At 36.4% G+C, this 21,045-nt stretch overlaps 1 protein-coding gene and 1 pseudogene across 1 annotated transcript; one reads left to right on the top strand and one right to left on the bottom strand.

Annotated features, from left to right (window-relative positions):
- Window positions 1-6,145: 6,145 nt before the first annotated feature.
- LOC107640332 (pectinesterase 2.1-like) lies at window positions 6,146-19,390 on the top strand (annotated as a pseudogene).
- A 330-nt stretch (window positions 19,391-19,720) lies between these two features.
- LOC148563561 (uncharacterized) lies at window positions 19,721-20,742 on the bottom strand. The gene is made up of 2 exons (XM_088486852.1): window positions 20,398-20,742; window positions 19,721-20,350 (listed from the first exon to the last, which is right to left on the bottom strand). Exons 1-2 carry the CDS (start codon window positions 20,740-20,742, stop codon window positions 19,721-19,723), a joined length of 975 nt encoding a protein of 324 aa, XP_088342978.1.
- Between the last annotated feature and the right edge of the window lie 303 nt (window positions 20,743-21,045).

The following is a 21,045-nucleotide window of genomic DNA, read 5'->3' as shown; positions in this document are numbered from 1 at the left end:
TGTTGTCAAGGTTATATATATATATATATATGAATGTTATGGTGCCTAAAAGGTATATATATATATATATATGAATGTTATGGTGTCGGTGGTGTCTATTTACTAAAAGAAGTTAAAAAATAATATTTAATTTAAAAGATATAACAATAAATAATTTTTAAAAAATTAAAACTTACTACAAAAAGTAAGTTAGACAAAATTTAGGCACTAACTCATAGGCACCATAAAATTAGTCATATATAGTATACTAAGAGTAGGCACCGACCCAGTAACAACAATAGTCAATAGGAGACACTTGTCCCACTCTGTTTTCAATTTTTTTTTTTAAATTATAGTTATATATAATGTGTTATGTGTCCCACTTCAAATTTTAAATAATTTTACTATAAATAAACTAAATTCAATTAGCTGAAGTCTCAAGTTTACTTTTTTATAGTTATATCATTTTGACTATTAGTTAACCTAATCAAATTTAATTCTTGCGCCGTTAATCATTTGTTTTCGTAAATCTTTTTTTTAGTTTCATATTTTCAACCTTTCCTGTCTATTTCTTATTTAAAAATAATTTTTTATAAATTATATATAATGAATAGTATTTTAAGAATAAAAGTATTCACTAACTCTTTTTAATTTTTATCTCTCTATATAATTAATAATGTTCAACAAAATTTATTTTAGTATATATATTTTTATCTCCACTTTTAAAATTTTTTGGGTTTGTCACTAACTAAGAGAATATATAATTCTCTGTATTATTATTTGAAAGAAGAGAAAAATTAAAATACCAATAAACATTCAATTATCATTTAAATGTAGAGCATGTTGATGCTAAAATTTAAATATAAATAAGACATAATTATATTGAGTTAGAAAACAATTACTAGCACATATTTACAATAACACAAGCTAATTTAGAGTAATATTTTAAATCAATTTCTAAAAAAATTATAATGAGACAGTTTAATAATTAAAAAATTTTAATTATTGAATCCGTCTCTAATCTTTAATTTTGTTAGATATATTAATCATTATGTCAAATTTTGATAAAAAAAAATTAGACAAATCAGTCAACATAATAATTCTTAAAAAATTTTAAAATTCTCATGTCAGTTCCTTTTATATATATATATATATATATATATATATATATATATATATATATATACACGAACACTTTAATATTTAGACTAATTTATTTAAGGAAATAAAATTTTGGTGATTGATTTAGTTTTTAAAATTTGTTGAGAACTAAAACATTAGATTAAAAATTTCTTAGGAACTAATTTGGGGTTATTCGTTAATTTAACTACAATAAGACTAACCAATTGTCAGTAGGTCACTTGCTGATGTGTCAATAATATATCTATGTAGATTTCTCTCCTTTCTAATAGGGACAAATCACCCTCTGAACTTTTGGCAAAATGCTCCGTTCCATAAATAGACTTATTCCATAAAACTCCTTCCTCTTCTTTGTCATCTATGTTTGGTCCTAACTCTGAAAACGTTTCTCCTTCCTTCCAAAAGAGGGTTACATTGAGGACGTGCAAGTGTGTTGCATCATTGTGTGAGAAGATATTGACTGTATTTTAAAGGATTTTTTTGAAACGGTAAAGAATCCTTCGTCTCCTTCTACTTATTTTATCTGTTATTGTAGTCTAGTTGAATAGTGTGTGAGTATTATGAATGGAAGTGGCGAAGTGTGGTTTGTTGGTAAGAATTCTTAACTGATGATGATGATTTTTTAAGAATTCTTAACTGATACATGTAGTTTTCATATTAATAAGTATACTTGGCATTATAGTTATTTGCGTTTAATTAGCTTTGAATTTTAGTTTAGTTATTTAATTGTGGTTAGGAATTTTGTAGATGTTTGTGTTTGTTGTCCCTATTTTCATCATGGTGGGAGATTTGAGAAAGATTCAAATGGAGTGTTACGATACATAAATGAAAAATTTGAGAAGTTTCCACCCATGGATGTTGATTTTGTCAACAAGAAGGACTTGAAAGAATTCTTTAGGGGATTAAGATATCTAGAATACAAAGAAATTTATTGGCTTGATCCAGGGCAAAATACATGGAGTTTGGGCTTCATGCTCTTAAAGATGACTAGGATATTAATGACATGTGTGAAGCTACCCTAAGTTGTCTAGAAAAAAAATGAGTTTTACGTCTACTTTGAGAATCCTGTAAGTCAACCAATGGAGGCTGAACCAAAATCACAAATAGAGCCAGAAATATAGGAAGAGCTTGTGGTGGTCACAGATGATTCTTCTTCAGATGATGGATATAAAAGTGTCAAGGATGAATTCTACAAACTTCCTCCTCCCAGTTATGAGACTGATAGCAGTGAGATAGAGTCTCCAAAGAGACGTGGCAAGAAAGTAAAAAGAAAAACATTTGTGTTTTCATCAAGAAAAAAGAAAGTGTCACTTAAAAAAAATGGTAAAAAATCTTCAAAGAGGTATGTCGGGAGGAGGAGGAAGAGACATGTACTATATGATGAATCTAGTCATGGTAATGGAACTGACACACTTGCTAGTGGGTTGGGTGTAAGAAATAGTTCTACTAATGGACAAGGTGATGGATTTGATTTGGGTTCAACCCATGGGCCAGTAGAAATAGATATGAGAGGCCCAATAGTAGTTAATGAGAAGAGTGACAGTGATGATTACAATTATGAATATGTCTCTAAAGAGTATCATATTCCAATTTCTTCTGAAGATGAGAAGACAATCCAAGGACTTGATTTTAATGAAGAAAATGAATATGAAAAGGTCCAATTTGAGCTTGGAATACAATTTATGACTATGGAGAGATTTAAAATGACATTAAAAGATGTCTTTGTTTGGGATGGAAGAGATTGCATGTATATTAAGAATGAGAAAGAGAGGGTAAGGGCTAAATGTGCAGAGGAGAACTACCCATAGTTGATATACGTGGCAAGGAATTAAAAAACAATGACATTTAAAATAAAGACATTCTACACTGAGCATACATGTTGAAGGGATTATGAAAACAACTTGATTGATAAGACATGGGTCACAGACAAACTAAAAAAACGGTTGACAACACAGCTTAAGCTAACATCTAGGAAAGCAATGGAGTATATGAAACAGGATTACAATGTCCAGTTCCATCAAAACATGATCCAGAGAGCTTTAAAATCAGCTAGAAAAATTGTTGTTAGAAACGAGAAGGCACAATATGAGAAATTGTAGGATTATTTACAAGAATTGCATAGTTAAAGACTATATCTAGTGTTCTGGTTAATGTTGATGTTATGATTAGGTTCTAGTTTGAAGTCTACAAAATACTCATGGTTTATTTAGAGACATTGTCTACTTTTTTGGTATTTGTTTTACTTTGAAGTTGCAAAAGTACTCATGGTCTGGTTTGTGCAACACTAGATATGTTTATATTTTGGATTCAACTTCTATAAAATATTCATGACTTGGTTTGTGAATTACTAGATCTGTTGGTATATTGGATTCAACTTTTATGAAACACTCATAGTTTGGGATGTAATTCCAAATGTATGCCAAATTTGAGTATTCAGATAGCTAACTTCATATTCAATGTTTGATAATTATATAATACAATAATATGGTAATATCTCAATCGAGTATTTTAAATTCTAATAGCACTATAGGAAATAAATGAAGTATCACTACATTTAGTATCATAACATGAATTGTTGTCTTCATATAATTTAGAAATTTCAATTATAATGTATTAAACAGTTGTCTTCTATTTACATAACTTTACACCCTGAACCAAATTCACTGAAAATTGATGAAATTAGAATTGTAAGTGCAACTTCAAGTAAGAAGGTAGTTAGGATTTTGCATTTCCACTGACTCCAATCTTTCCTCCATCTTTTTCAAAAGATTAACCATTCCATTCTGATTGACATCAGTTTTATGTGTATATGAACCAACATATTCATCAAACCAAGCAAAGTATTTATAATGTGGAGCTGTGGTCTACAACAAATAACACTTCATGGTAATGGAAACGAATTTTGAAAAACAACAAAAGTGAAGAACGTCTACCTTAAAATAAGAGTAACAAAAAGAGCCTATTCGGATTTCCTATTGTGCTAGATTCAAACAATATTGCATATGTACCACAATGACATGTGGGTACTATACGAATCTTTACTTATCTTGGTTTGTCCTTTTTCCTATACTCCCAGTGGAACCCAATGTCAGACTCCAGCACAAATTATTTCCAAGTCCACTACTTTTCTCAACAGTTCGTGAAGAAGAATATCTACCTTCTGTAGTCATAGCTTTCTTCAGGAGAAAATCACATTTTCACTATACACACAATAAAGACAATGAAGAATGACGAACAAAATGCTAAAAAACTTTCAACCACCACATGATAACCCTATTTATAAAACAACAACGTTTTGCCAAAGGTTCAGGAGGCAATTTGTCCCTATTAGAAAGGAGAGAAATCTACGTAGACACGTTATTGACACATCAGCAAGTGACTTGCTGGCAACCTGTTGCATGATTAGATTGTACAAATATAAAAGTAGATAAAAACTGATTTATGTTTCTATAATTGTTAGGGGGAACAAAGTCTATCGGACAAAAAGTTAGGGACCGAAAAGGGTATTTACTCTATACTATATAATATAAATTTAAAATATGATATTTTTCAAAAATTAATTATATAACATGTAAATCAATATTAAAGTTATAAAGCTCATTTGTCAAAAATATTGTACAAAACATCGATTTGATAATTTGGATGTAATTTAATATAATTATTCAATAAAAAAATGCACAAAAAAATTATACAACAATAAAAAAGTCTTGTGAAATTAAAATCTTTCTTAAATATTGATTTGTGTGTATTTTTTAGAGTCTTCATATAATAAATATAATCATTTAGTATACTCAATTCTAATTAGATAAATTTATTTTTATTTGTTGATGTGAATATTTTTTTAAGATGATACTCTATGGTGTAATTTTGAATTTTAATTATAACTTTTTTAGTTTATGTTTGAAAATAATTAAAGAAAAGAATTAAGAAAAAATGACTGAGAATAAAAATATAAAAAATATAATATATAAGTATAAATAAATTTTATTAACCATAATATATTGGAATGAATACCTAGTAAGTATATATATTCGTTGTTGTGTTAAAGTTAAACGTGTTTAGAGATGTTTTAGACAATCTATTTAATTCAGAAGATATAAAATAGAGTAATAGTGATAAAAGTGTTATTGAATATATTTAAGTAAATCTAAGGTTATATACTCTGAATATTTATAACTAAAAATTGTTATTATAGCAATTTTAATATAAATATTAATTATATTTAACTATTATATTTTAATTCAATTGAGATGATAAATATGAAATTTAATTGATTAGTGGTATATTTTAACGGATGTAAATTTTAAAACTATTGATGATAAACGATACTCATAAATAGATACAAATGTTTTAAATATTAGAATTTATATTCTTTAAATCATTACTATGTTGAAATTTATTTATTTATTATCTTAAAAAATTATAAAGTTACTATTTATGAAAAATTATTGATAATTTTTACAAATAACTAAGTCAGCTGAAAGGCAGCACCTCACCCAAGGGCAGTAAACCTCTTATAGCTGTCCATTTATGTCATTTAATGTTTAATTATTTAGAGGATTTTGGAGTCTTTCAAAAAGTTGCTAAAGGACAAAATTAATATAGGAACCTTTTGCTTATTGGGACAACCATGTTCCATGAAAGTACTTGGAACACCTCATAATTTTCCAAATAACTTTTGCTGTATATATGTTTGAATATGAAAGGCCAACTTATGCAGGCAGAAATAGAGATGTTATTATCACATCATTTTTGTTTTGAATTTCTCTCCACTTATAACTACTGGAACTAGTCTCCTAAAAAAGAAAAGAGACAGCAAGTCTAAATTAAAGAATCTATTGGCTTCGCGTCCTCTAGCCATAGGAGTGGACATAATGAATGTTGGAACAATCTGGTGTTTCTTTACATTATTATCAGAGTTTGAAGAAGTAAAGTAGTGAATGCCTCTGTAGTCTGTGGCAGTTCTATATAAGGGGACTGCGAAGCAAGCAAAGATTAGCAATTAGCACCACACATATTATATATAATGGCTACACATCAACAACAACAACCTCTTCTTCTACATTTCCATCATCAAAATAAAAAATCACTGTTGTTGATCCTTGGTGGTGTTGTCGCCTCAACAACTTTCATCGCTTCATATCTCATCATCAGAACCACCTCCTTCTCCTCCTCCTTCAGCCTCTCCATCCTCCTCATTGTCATCATCTCCATTCACAGAGCAACCTGCTTGGCCCATGTCTCAGAAATAGCACAACAAGACCTCATTCTGGTCACCACAAAAGACCACAACTTCAATCTTCTCCAATCCTTCCTTACGAAGTCCAACTCAGGCATCCGCCATCAAGATCCACTTCAACGGTAGTCTAAAGGAGGAAGCAGCTTTGCAAGTCTGTGCAGACCTCATGGACTTGTCCATTGATAGAGTTCTTCAATCAGTGGTGGCTCTCACTAAAAGGAACACTACTCATTCTCTGCAAGACGCACACACATGCCTGAGCAGTGTTCTCACTAACCATGCCACTTGCTTGGATGGCTTAGAAGGCTTCTCTGCTCATGCCATTATAGAGTCTCAACTCCAGGACTTAATATGTAGGTCGAGGACCTCTCTGGACGTGCTTGCTGCATGATGAGCGGATAATTTATACGCTTTTTGGCATTGTTTTTAGTATGTTTTTAGTAGAATCTAGCTACTTTTAGGGATGTTTTCATTAGTTTTTATGTTAAATTCATATTTCTGGACTTTACTATGAGTTTGTGTATTTTTCTGTGATTTCAGGTATTTTCTGGCTGAAATTGAGGGACTTGAGCAAAAATCAGATTCAGAGGTTGAAGAAGGACTGCTGATGCTGTTGGATTCTGACCTCCCTGCATTCAAAATAGATTTTCTGGAGCTACAGAACTCAAAATGGCGCGCTTCTAATTGCGTTGGAAAGTAGACATCCAGGGCTTTCCATCAATATATAATAGTCCATACTTTGCCCAAGTTTAGACGATGCAAACTGGCGTTCAACACCAGCTCTCTGCCCAATTCTGGCGTCCAGCGCCAGAAACAAGTTGCAAAGTGGAGTTCAACGCCCAAAATGGCACAAAAGCTGGCGTTCAACTCCAAGAATGACCTCTCCATGTGTAGACTTCAAGCTCAGCCCAAGCACACACCAAGTGGGCCCCGGAAGTGGATTTATGCATCAATTACTTACTTCTGTAAACCCTAGTAGCTAGTTTATTATAAATAGGACTTTTTACTATTGTATGAGGCATCCTGGATTGTATTTTTGATCCTGTGATCACGTTTTGGGGGCTGGCCATTCGGCCATGCCTGGACCTTTCACTTATGTATTTTCAAACAGTAGAGTTTCTACACTCCATAGATTAAGGTGTTGAGCTCTGCTGTTCCTCAAAGATTAATGCAAAGTACTACTATTTTCTATTCAATTCAACTTATTCCACTTCTAAGATATTCATTCGCACTTCAACCTGAATGTGATGAACGTGACAATCATCATCATTCCCTATGAACGCGTGCCTGACAACCACTTCCGTTCTACCTTAGATTGAATGAATATCTCTTGGATCTCTTAATCAGAATCTTCGTGGTATAAGCTAGATTGATGGCGGCATTCATGAGAGTCCGGAAAGTCAAAACCTTATCCGTGGTATTCCGAGTAGGACTCTGGGATTGAAAGACTGTGACGAACTTCAAACTCGCAAGTACTGGGCGTAGTGATAGACGCAAAAGGATAGTAAATTCTATTCCAGTATGATCGAGAACCTCAAAGATGATTAGCCATGCAGTGACAGCGCATCGGACCATTTTCACAGAGAGGAATAAGATGCAACCATCGACAAGGGTGATGCCTCCAGACGATTAGCCGTGCTATGACAGAGCATTTGGACCATTTTTCCGAGAGGATTGAAAGTAGCCATTGGCACCGGTGACATCCTTACAAAAAGCCAGCCATAGAAAGGAGTAAGACTGATTGGATGAAGACAGCAGGAAAGTAGAGGTTCAGAGGAACGAAAGCATCTCTATGCGCTTATCTGAAATTCTCACCAATGATTTACATAAGTATTTCTATCCTTATTATATTATCCTTTTTCGAAAACTCCATAATTATTTTATATCCGCCTGACTGAGATTTACAAGGTGACCATAGCTTGCTTCATACCAACAATCTCCGTGGGATCGACCCTTACTCACGTAAGGTTTATTACTTGGACGACCCAGTGCACTTGCTGGTTAGTTGTATCGAAGTTGTGACAAATTATGAATTAAGATTAGAGCACCAAGCCTTTGGAGCCATTACCAGAGATCACAATTTCGTGCACCAAGTTTTTGGCGCCGTTGTCGGGGATTGTTCGAGTTTGGACAACTGACGGTTCATCTTGTTGCTCAGATTAGGTAATTTTCTTTTTGTTTTATTTTCAAAAATTTTTCAAAAATCTTTCAAAAAAATTTTTCTCACCTGTTTTCGAAAAAATTTTCAAAAAAATATTTTCAAAAATATATTTTTCTTTAGAATCTTTAAGAATGAATTCTAGCGTTTCATGAAGCATGTTGAAGCATGGCTGGCTGTAAAGCCATGTCCAATTCTTCTGGATAGGGTATGTCAGGCGTGTCATGTCTGAGTTACATACTAAAGCTTGGCTGGCCATTCAGCCATGCCTGACCCTTTGATTGGAGCTTTAGACTAAAGAGCATAAGATTCCTGGAATTCATATTAAAAATTTTGGAATCCTTATTTTTCTCTTTCAAAATGATTTTCGAAAAAAATTAAAAGAAAATACAAAAAAATTCATAAAATCATAAAAATCAAAAATATTTTTGTGTTTCTTGTTTGAGTCTTGAGTCATGTTATAAGTTTGGTGTCAATTGCATACTCATCTTGCATTTTTCGAAAATTTTCATGCATTCATAGTGTTCTTCATGATCTTCAAGTTGTTCTTGGTAAGTCTTCTTGTTTGATCTTTGCATTTGCATGTTTTGTGTCTTTTCTTGTTTTTCATATGCATTCTTGAATTCTTAGTGTCTAAGCATTAAAGAATTCTAAGTTTGGTATCTTGCATGTTTTCTTTGCATATAAAATTTTCAAAAATATGTTCTTGATATTCATCATGTTCTTCATAGTGTTCTTGGTGTCCATCTTGACATTCATAGCATTCTTGCATGCATTCATTGTTTTGATCTAAAAATTTCATGCATTGCATCATTTTAGTGTTTTTCTCTCTCATCATAAAAAATTCAAAAATAAAAAAAAAAATATCTTTCCCTTTTTCTCTCTTAAAATTTCGAAAATTAGATTTGACTTTTTCAAAAATTTTTAAAAATCTAGTTGTTTTTATGAGTCAAATCAAATTTTCAATTTAAAATCTTATCTTTTTCAAAAATCAAATATTTGTCATTTTTCTTAGTTATTTTCAAAAATTTTAAAAATATTTTTCAAAAATATTTTTCTTATCTTTATCTCCTAATTTTTTAAAATAACATCATCAATTAATGTTTTGATTCAAAAAATTTCAAGTTTGCTACTTACTTGTTAAGAAAGATTCAAACTTTAAATTCTAAAATCATATCTTGTGATTTCTTGTGAATCAAGTCATTAATTGTGATTTTAAAAATCAAATATTTTTCAAAACTAATTTCAATCATATCTTTTCAAAAATATCTTCTTATCTCATCTTTTTCAAAATTTGATTTCAAAATTGATTTTCAAAATTTGTTTCAACTAACTAACTAACTTTTTGTTTGTTTCTTACCTTTTTCAAAACTACCTAACTAACTCTCTCTCTCTAATTTTCGAAAATACCTTCCCTCTTTTTCAAAAATTCTTTTTGATTAACTAATTATTTTAATTTTTGATTTTAATTCTCGAAAATTACTAACCTTTTTCAAAAACTATTTTCAAAAATCACTAACTCTTTTTCAAAAATTATTTTCGAAATTTTTCCTCCCTCATCTCCTTCTAATTATTTATTCATCTACTAACACTTCTCTTCATCTCACATCACTGCTCCTATCATCACCTTTGTGTTTGGATTCTTCATTCTTCTTCACCCCTATTCCTTTTCTTCTTCTACTAACAATAAGGAACATCTTTACTGTGACATAGATGATTCCTCTTCTTTTCTTGTTCTCTTCTCTTTCTTATGAGTAGGAACAAGAAAAAAGGCATTCTTGTTGAAGCTGATCCAGAACCTGAAAGGACTCTTAAGAGAAAACTAAGAGAAGCTAAATTACAACAATCCAGAGACAACCTTATTGAAAATTTCGAACAATTTACATGGAAGAAGCATCTCCATTCCTGCCATTGGAGCAAACAACTTTGAGCTGAAACCTCAGCTAGTTTCTCTGATGCAGCAGAACTGCAAGTTTCATGGACTTCCATCTGAAGATCCTTTTCAGTTCTTAACTGAATTCTTGCAGATATATGATACTGTTAAGACTAATGGAGTAGATCCTGAAGTCTACAGGCTCATGCTTTTTCCTTTTGCTGTAAGAGACAGAGCTAGAGTATGGTTGGACTCTCAACCCAAAGACAGCCTGAACTCTTGGGATAAGCTGGTCACGGTTTTCTTAGCCAAGTTCTTTCCTCCTCAAAATCTGAGCAAGCTTAGAGTGGATGTTCAAACCTTCAGACAAAAAGAAGGTGAATCCCTCTATGAAGCTTGGAAAAGATACAAGCAGCTGACCAAAAAGTGTCCTTCTAACATGCTTTCAGAATGGGCCATCCTGGATATATTTTATGATGGCTTATCTGAGCTATCAAAGATGTCATTGGATACTTCTGCAGGTGGATCCATTCACCTAAAGAAAACGCCTGCAGAAGCTCAAGAACTCATTGACATGGTTGCTAATAACCAGTTCATGTACACTTCTGAGAGGAATCCTGTGAGTAATGGGACGCCTCAGAAGAAGGGAGTTCTTGAAATTGATACTCTGAATGCCATACTGGCTCAGAATAAAATATTGACTCAGCAAGTCAATATGATTTCCCAGAGTCTGAATGGAATGCAAGCTGCATCCAACAGTACTCAAGAGGCATCTTCTGAAGAAGAAGCTTATGATCCTAAGAACCCTGTAATAGCAGAGGTAAATTACTTAGGTGAACCTTATGGAAACACCTATAATCCATCATGGAGAAATCATCCAAATCTCTCATGGAAGGATCAAAGGCCTCAACAAGGCTTTAATAATGGTGGAAGAAACAGGTTTAGCAATAGCAAGCCTTTTCCATCATCCACTCAGCAACAGACAGAGAACTCTGAACAAAGTACCTCTAATTTAGCAAACTTAGTCTCTAATCTATCCAAGGCCACTGTAAGTTTCATGAATGAAACAAGGTCTTCCATTAGAAATTTGGAAGCACAAGTGGGCCAGCTGAGTAAAAGGATCACTGAAATCCCTCCTAGTACTCTCCCAAGCAATACAGAAGAAAATCCAAAAGGAGAGTGCAAGGCCATTGAATTAATCACCATGGCCGAACCTGTAAGGGAAGGAGAGGACGTGAATTCCAAGGAGGAAGACCTCCTGGGATGTCCAGTGATCAATAAGGAGCTTCCTTCTGAGGAACCAAAGGACTCTGAGGCTCAATTAGAGACCATAGAGATTCCATTGAACCTCCTTATGCCATTCATGAGCTCTGATGAGTACTCCTCTTCTGAAGAGAATGAGGATGTTACTGAAGAGCAAGCTGCCAAGTTCCTTGGTGCAATCATGAAGCTGAATGCCAAATTATTTGGCATTGAAACTTGGGAAGATGAACCTCCCTTGTTCACCAATGAACTAAGTGATCTGGATCAACTGACATTGCCTCAGAAGAAACAGGATCCTGGAAAGTTCTTAATACCTTGTACCATAGGCACCATGATCTTTAAGACTCTGTGTGACCTTGGTTCAGGAATAAACCTCATGCCCCTCTCTGTAATAGAGAAACTGGGAATCTTTGGGGTGCAAGCTGCTAAAATCTCATTAGAGATGGCAGACAATTCAAGAAAACAGGCTTATGGACAAGTAGAGGACGTGTTAGTAAAGGTTGAAGGCCTTAACATCCCTGCTGATTTCATAGTCCTAGATATTGGGAAGGATGAGGATGAATTCATCATCCTTGGAAGACCTTTCCTAGCCACAGCAAGAGCTGTGATTGATGTAGACAGAGGAGAATTGATCCTTCAAATAAATGAGGATAATCTTGTGTTTACAACTCAAGGATCTCTCTCTGCATCTATGGAGAGGAAGCATAAAAAGCTTCTCTCAAAGCAGAGTCAAACAAAGCCCCCACAGTCAAACTCTAAGTTTGGTGTTGGGAGGCCACAACCAAACTCTAAGTTTGGTGTTAAACCCCCATATCCAAACTCTAAGTTTGGTGTTGGGAGGTCTCAACAAAGCTCTGCACATCTGTGAGGCTCCATGAGAGCCCACTGTCAAGCTATTGACATTAAAGAAGCGCTTGTTGGGAGGCAACCCAATGTTTATTTATCTAATTTTATTTTTTCATGTTTTCTTAGGTTCATGATCATGTGGAGTCACAAAATAAACGAAAAATTTAGAAACAGAATCAAAAACAGCGGAAGAAAAATCACACCCTGGAGGAAGCACCTGTCTGGCGTTCAACGCCAGAACAGAGCATAGTTCTGGCGCTGAACGCCCAAAATGGGCAGTATCTGGGCGCTGAACACCCAAAATGGGCAGCATCTGGGCGCTGAACGCCAGAATTGCACCCTGGAGAAGAGCTGGTGCTGAACGCCCAGAACAAGCATGGTTCTGGCGTTCAACGCCAGAAATGGGCAACAAATAGGCATTGAACGCCCAAAATGGGCACCAACCTGGCGCTGAACGCCCAGAGTTGTGTGCAAGGGCATTTTACATGCCTAATTTGGTGCAAGGTTGTAAATCCTTAAACACCTCAGGATCTGTGGACCCTACAGGATCCCCACCTACCTCCACTCACTCTCTTCTCTCTTCTCAATCATCCTCTATTCCCAATAAACACTCTTCTCCAAAACCCTTCACCTATCACCTCCATCCCTCTTCCCTATTAACCCTTCACCACCCAAACCCACCCATATGGCCGAACCTTAACCCCCCCTCCCTTCCCTATATAAAGCCTTCCATTCTTCTTCATTTTCACACAACACAACCCTCTCTTTCCCTTCTTGGCCAAAACACACCTCCCCCCTCTTCTCCATATTTTCTTCTTCTTCTTCATCTAATTCTTTCTTTTCTTGCTCGAGGGCGAGCAATATTCTAAGTTTGGTGTGGTAAAAGCATAAGCTTTTTGTTTTTCCATTACCATTGATGGCACCTAAGACCCGGAGAATCCTCTAGAAAAGGAAAAGGGAAGACAAAAGCTTCCACCTCCGAGTCATGGGAGATGGAAAGATTCATCTCCAAAGCTCATCAAGACCACTTCTATGATGTTGTGGCCAAGAAGAAGGTGATCCCTGAGGTCCCTTTCAAACTCAAGAGAAATGAGTATCCGGAGATCCGACATGAAATCCAAAGAAGAGGTTGGGAAGTTCTAACAAACCCCATCCAACAAGTCGGCATCCTAATGGTTCAAGAGTTCTATGCCAATGCATGGATCACTAGGAACCATGATCAAAGTAAGAACCCAAATCCAAAGAATTATGTTACAATGGTTCGGGGGAAATACTTAGATTTTAGTCCGGAGAATGTGAGGTTGGCGTTTAACTTGCCTATGATGCAAGGAGATGAACGCCCCTACACTAGAAGGGTCAACTTTAATCAAAGGTTGGACCAAGTCCTCATGGACATATGTGTGGAAGGAGCTCAATGGAAGATTGACTCCAAAGGCAAGCCGGTTCAACTAAGAAGACTGGACCTCAAGCCTGTAGCTAGAGGATGGTTGGAGTTCATCCAACGCTCCATCATCCCCACTAGCAACCGATCTGAAGTTACTGTGGATCGGGCCATTATGATCCATAGCATCATGATTGGAGAGGAAGTAGAAGTTCATGAAGTCATCTCCCTTGAACTCTACAAAATAGCCGAAAAGCCCTCCCCTGGGGCAAGGCTAGCTTTTCCTCATCTTATTTGCCATCTATGTTACTCAGCTGGAGCTTTCATAGAAGGAGACATTCACATTGAGGAAGAGAAGCCCATCACTAAGAAAAAGATGGAGCAAGCAAGAGAGCCCATTCATGGAGCTCAAGAGGCGTATGAAGCTCATGACCATGAGATCCCGGAGATGCCTCAAATGCATCTTCCTCCACAAAACTATTGGGAGCAAATCAACACTTCCCTAGGAGAATTAAGTTCCAACATGGGACAATTAAGGGTGGAACATCAAGAGCACTCCATCATCCTTCATGAAATTAGAGAAGATCAAAAAGCAATGAGGGAGGAGCAACAAAGACAAGGAAGAGACATAGAAGAGCTCAAGGACATCATTGGTTCCTCAAGAAGGAAACGCCACCATCACTAAGGTGGATTCATTCCTTGTTCTTATTTCTTCTGTTTTTCGTTTTCTATGTTATGTGCTTATCTATGTTTGTGTCTTCATTACATGATCAGTAGTAGTTAGTAACTATGTCTTAAAGTTATGAATGTCCTATGAATCCATCACCTCTCTTAAATGAAAAATGTTTTAATTCAAAAGAACAAGAAGTACATGAGTTTTGAATTTATCCTTGAACTTAGCTCAATTATATTGATGTGGTGACAATGCTTCTTGTTTTCTGAATGAATGCTTGAACAGTGCATATGTCTTTTGAAGTTGTTGTTTAAGAATGTTAAATATGTTGGCTCTTGAAAGAATGATGACTAGGAGACATGTTATTTGATAATCTGAAAAATCATAAAAATGATTCTTGAAGCAAGAAAAAGCAGCAAAGAACAAAGCTTGCAGAAAAAAAAATATAGGCAAAAAAAATAGAAAGAAAGAGCAAGCAGAAAAAGCCAAAAGCTCTTAAAACCAAGAGGCAAGAGCAAAAAGCCAATAACCCTTAAAACCAAAAGGCAAGGGCAAATAAAAAGGATCCCAAGGCTTTGAGTATCAGTGGATAGGAGGGCATAAAGGAATAAAATCCTGGCCTAAGCGGCTAAACCAAGCTGTCCCTAACCATGTGCTTGTGGCGTGTAGGTGTCAAGTGAAAACTTGAGACTGAGCGGTTAAAGTCAAGGTCCAAAGCAAAAAAAAGAGTGTGCTTAAGAACCCTGGACACCTCTAATTGGGGACTCTAGCAAAGCTGAGTCACAATCTGAAAAGGATCACCCAGTTATGTGTCTGTGGCATTTATGTATCCGGTGGTAATACTGGAAAACAAAGTGCTTAGGGCCACGGCCAAGACTCATAAAATAGCTGTGTTCAAGAATCATCATACTAAACTAGGAGAATCAATAACACTATCTGAACTCTGAGTTCCTATAGATGCCAATCATTCTGAACCTCAATGGATAAAGTGAGATGCCAAAACTATTCAAGAGGCAAAAAGCTACAAGTCCCGCTCATCTTATTGGAGCTATGTTTCATTGATAGTTTGGAATTTATAGTATATTCTCTTCTTTTTATCCTACTTGATTTTCAGTTGCTTGGGGACAAGCAACAATTTAAGTTTGGTGTTGTGATGAGCGGATAATTTATACGCTTTTTGGCATTGTTTTTAGTATGTTTTTAGTAGAATATGGCTATTTTTAGGGATGTTTTCATTAGTTTTTATGTTAAATTCATATTTCTGGACTTTACTATGAGTTTGTGTATTTTTCTGTGATTTCAGGTATTTTCTGGCTGAAATTGAGGGACTTGAGCAAAAATCAGATTCAGAGGTTGAAGAAGGACTCCTGATGCTGTTGGATTCTGACCTCCCTGCACTCAAAATGGATTTTCTGGAGCTACAGAACTCAAAATGGCGCGCTTCCAATTGCGTTGGAAAGTAGACATCTAGGGATTTCAGAAATATATAATAGTCCATACTTTGTTCAAGTTTATATGACGCAAACTGGCGTTCAACGCCAGCTCTCTGCCCAATTCTGGCGTCCAGCGCCAGAAACAAGTTGCAAAGTGGAGTTCAACGCCCAAAATGGCACAAAAGCTGGCGTTCAAATCCAAGAATGACCTCTCCACGTGTAGACTTCAAGCTCAGCCCAAGCACACACCAAGTGGGCCCCGGAAGTGGATTTATGCATCAATTACTTACTTCTGTAAACCCTAGTAGCTAGTTTATTATAAATAGGACTTTTTACTATTGTATGAGGCATCCTGGATTGTATTTTTGATCCTGTGATCACGTTTTGGGGGCTGGCCATTCGGCCATGCCTGGACCTTTCACTTATGTATTTTCAAACGGTAGAGTTTCTACACTCCATAGATTAAGGTGTGGAGCTCTGATGTTCCTCAAAGATTAATGCAAAGTACTACTGTTTTCTATTCAATTCAACTTATTCCGCTTCTAAGATATTCATTCGCACTTCAACCTGAATGTGATGAACGTGACAATCATCATCATTCCCTATGAACGCGTGCCTGACAACCACTTCCGTTCTACCTTAGATTGAATGAATATCTCTTGGATCTCTTAATCAGAATCTTCGTGGTATAAGCTAGATTGATGGCGGCATTCATGAGAGTCCGAAAAGTCTAAACCTTGTCCGTGGTATTCCGAGTAGGACTCTGGGATTGAATGACTGTGACGAACTTCAAACTCGCAAGTGCTGGGCGTAGTGACAGACGCAAAAGGATAGTAAATTCTATTCCAGTATGATCGAGAACCTCAAAGATGATTAGCCATGCAGTGACAGCACATCGGACCATTTTCACAGAGAGGAATAAGATGCAACCATCGACAAGGGTGATGCCTCCAGACGATTAGCCGTGCTGTGATAGAGCATTTGGACCATTTTCCCGAGAGGATTGAAAGTAGCCATTGGCACCGGTGACATCCTTACAAAAAGCCAGCCATAGAAAGGAGTAAGACTGATTGGATGAAGACAGCAGGAAAGCAGAGGTTCAGAGGAACGAAAGCATCTCTATGCGCTTATCTGAAATTCTCACCAATGATTTACATAAGTATTTCTATCCTTATTATATTATCCTTTTTCGAAAACTCCAAATAATTATTTTATATCCGCCTGACTGAGATTTACAAGGTGACCATAGCTTGCTTCATACCAACAATCTCCGTGGGATCGACCCTTACTCACGTAAGGTTTATTACTTGGACGACCCAGTGTACTGGATGGTTAGTTGTATCGAAGTTGTGACAAATTATGAATTAAGATCAAAGCACCAAGCTTTTGGAGCCATTACCAGAGATCACAATTTCGTGCACCACTACACTTCTGCCACCGTTAGAAAGCGATCCTCAACAACTCCTTGAGGAGCCACAGAACGGAGATTTTCCGTCATGGGTGACACGCAACGATATGAGGCTTTTGGAGTCTGTGGCTGCTGATATAAAGGCTAATGTTGTGCTAGCCGAGGATGGAAGCGGCAAGTTCAAGACGGTGGCAGAGGCTGTGGCTTCTGCACCTGACAACAGTAAAACAAGGTACGTAATCTATGTGAAGAAGGGAACGTACAAAAAGAATGTTGAGATCGGTAAAAAAAAGAAGAACGTCATGCTTGTTGGTGATAGTATGGATAAAACAATAATCACAGGGAGCTTGAATTATGTGGATGGAACTCCCACCTTCCAAACTGCCACCATTGGTAAAAGTTCCTTTTTCTATTCTCATTTGTTTGATCAATTCTCGCCACTAAGTGTTCATATAATGTTATGTCTTGGATTAACTAAAATAAAATTGATTTCTCCTTAGTGTAATATTTTAGAGAGAATAAAATATATTTTAAAAGTAATAATAAATGAAGTGGATCCTAATAAAATTTTATGATAGAAGAACATCGTTACGACCCAAGGAAGAGCGAACCCTAACTAGAATACAGGCACTTCAATTCAGCAATGTAAGGTGACACCAAGCTCCGATCTGAAGCCTGTGGTCAAGACTTATCTGGGTCGTCCGTGGAAGAAGTATTCAAGAACAGTGGTGATGGAATCCTTCCTAGACAATCACATCGATCCAGCTGGATGGGCTGAATGGAATGCCGAAAGTAAGGACTTTCTAGAAACACTGTATTACGGAGAGTACATGAACAATGGGCCGGGTGCTGGTACCAGCAAAAGGGTCCATTGGACCGGTTACCATGTGTTCTGGCAAGGATACTCTTTTCTGAGGTATAGCTGGGTTATGCTCTTTCTGTCACTACAACATCTTAGCTCGGAAGCGTAGCCCCCTTGCGAACTTGAACCCAAGCATAGTACCTGCAAAAAAGATTCCGACGCTTAAGTCAGTGAAGAATTACTTAAAAAATGAGTATATAGTCAGTGAGTTGATGTTTTATGATCTGTCCTTATATCGTCGGCCCTCAACTTGATTTATAGTTCGTGTGAGGTTGAATTGTTTTTTGGTTGGTACCGAGATCTTCGTGCCGACGCCAATGTGAGATATTTGGGGGAGAGGTTTAGTGGGATAGAGTTTTGTTTTGTTGAATAGTCTGATTTTGATATGACCGAGGTATAAAATATAAAAATTCCTGAGGTGTCGTCCACCAGTCTATCAATGTTGCTTCGGGCAAGCTTTGTTCAGATCTGTAAAGTTCACACACATGCGTCATTTTCCCGAGCTCTTCTTAACCATTACCACGTTCACTAACCATGATGAAAAACGAATTTCTCAGATGAAACCTGCATCAAGTAATTTTTGTGTTTCTGTAGTTGCTGCATTTCTTCTTTCTGTGCCCATATTTTGTTTCTTTTGTCTTATAGGTCAGGCGTTATGGTTGACTGCTAGCTTGTGGCATATAAAGTTCGGATCGATCCCTGGCATGTCAGCAGGTATCCATGCGAACAGGTTGAAGTTGGAATTTAATGTGTCAATCAGCTTTTGTTTTGTTCTTGCAGAGAAAACAGAACTGATGTTAGTAAACTGGTCTGTTTTCCTAAGTTGTACCATCTCTAGGTCATCCGTTGGGGCAGGATGACTGTTGCTGTTCCTTGGATCTAGCTCGGCCAAGGTTGGAATGCTTTTCGAGTTGTAAACAGAATGGACTCTTGTGATAATCTCCTTTGGGTTGACTTTCAAACCCACATTGTAGCATTGTCTAGCCTCCTTGTGGTCTGCATGGACTGTTGTTATTATGTTATCATGCACAGGAAACTTAACACAAAGGTGAACTGTAGAGATGATGACTCCAAAGGAGTTAAGAGACGGACGCCCCAAAATAACATTATAGGGACTTGCACAGTCGACTACTAAAAATTAAATATCTAGGGTTTTTGAGTTCGGAGACTCCCCTAGTGATGTTCTCAGCCATACATAACCTGATACAAGGACTCTTTCTCCGGAGAATCCTACCAATTCCCCGGGTGATGGTTGTAGTGCTTTGTCATTGAGTTGCATCCTCTTGAAGGTGGAGTAGAATAAGACGTCGGCACTACTCGCCGGGTCGAGTAGAACCTTTTCTACTGTTAGTTTTCCCATGTGTATTGAGATTACTACCGGATCGTCCAAGTTTGGACATTGCGACTTAAAGTCAGATGCGCCAAAAGTGATTTTGGTTGTTGGAGCCAAAGTTTGGGTCCTTTGCTAAGACCCTTCCATTATCATCATGGCTCTGTAACTTCTCTTCCTAGCTGTACTGGTTGCTCCTCCTCTTGCAAAGCCACCTGAAATGAAGTTTATCACTCCTTTAGATGTAGGAGTTTTGACTGGTCCATACCAGGTTCCTTTTTCTTTGTGGTCGGAGCTATAGCTCAGTTTGTCAGTATCTCTTGATTCCTTCTGGCTCCTGTAAGTGACATATTTATCCAGTAGGCCTTGTCTTGCTAATCTTTCCAACAAGTCTTTGGTTACTACGCATTCATCAGTGATATGGCCGTACTTCTGGTGAAATGCACAATGCTTGCTTCTGTCTACATACTTTTGGTCCTGATATGTGCCTTCTTTGCTCGGTGGTTTTATTAGTTTATTGTGCAATATTTTCTTGATGATGTCTTCTCTTTTGGTATTGAATTTGGTGTATGAGTCGAACTTTGGTGTTAATTCGAAAGGTTTTTTGGGGTCCTTGTTGTGAGATCTGGGAGGTTTTTCCTCTTCCTTTCGAGATAAGGGTCTTTCGTTTCTCCAAGTTTCACATAATTCTTCAATTTCAATGTTCTCGGTTACCTTGTCTCTAAATTCCTCCAATGTCTTTGGCTTTGCAACTGCTATTGCTTCCTAAAATTCCCAGGTCGAATGCCACTTTTTATCGCGTGCAGTTGTACTTCTGGATGAAGGTCTGGGATTTCCATGGCCGCTTTTGTGAAGCGCACCATGTAATCCTTCAAGCTCTTATGTTGTCCTTGTTTGATTGTACTAAGATAGTCTGAATCTCGCACATAGATTTTGGATGCTACTGAGTGGTTTATGAACAACTTTGCAAATTCATCGAAGCTTGATATTGAACTTGTAGATAAGTTAGAGAACCACAATAAAGCAGCTCCATCTAGAAAGGTTGGAAAAGATCGGCACAAGATGGGATTGGAGTCACTATTAAGAAACATCATGGATTCAAATTTTGTGACATGAACTTTAGGGTCTCCGATCCCCTTGTACAGCGTTAAAGTCATTGGAAGTGAAAAATTTTTAGGCATTTTAAAATTTATTATTTCTTCTGCGAATGGGCTAGTCCGTCGTCTTTCTGTTTTGGGAGGTGTTTCCCCTGTCTTCTGCGAATTGGCCTTCTTGTCGTTCTTTTCTTCGCCATTGTTCTAAATTGTTGCTAATAGTTTGGACATTTGTTGGTTTTCCGCCTATAGAGTGGCGTTAGCAGCCAAGAGTTCAACATTGGTTGGGTTGGCCTGAGGAGTCATGGAATGATCCGTCATGTTTCGCCTTCTGAAAAGAAAAGAAAGCACAAGTCGATTATAGTA

Source organism: Arachis ipaensis, chromosome B5 (genome assembly GCF_059453495.1).
Source record: "Arachis ipaensis isolate K30076 ecotype BB chromosome B5, ASM5945349v1, whole genome shotgun sequence".
In the NCBI taxonomy this organism is placed as follows: Eukaryota; Viridiplantae; Streptophyta; class Magnoliopsida; order Fabales; family Fabaceae; genus Arachis; species Arachis ipaensis.
Note: the sequence above shows the minus strand (reverse complement) of the source record. Positions and strands in the feature narration are given on the sequence as shown.

Bases quoted from the DNA above. Each gene is read 5' to 3' on its own strand.
- LOC148563561 (XM_088486852.1), bottom strand. From the start codon at position 20,742: ATGACTTTAACGCTGTACAAGGGGATCGGAGACCCTAAAGTTCATGTC. The intron at 20,351-20,397 runs GTACAACTGCAC...TGGGAATTTTAG, and splicing joins TCCCAGACCTTCATCCAGAA to GAAGCAATAGCAGTTGCAAA.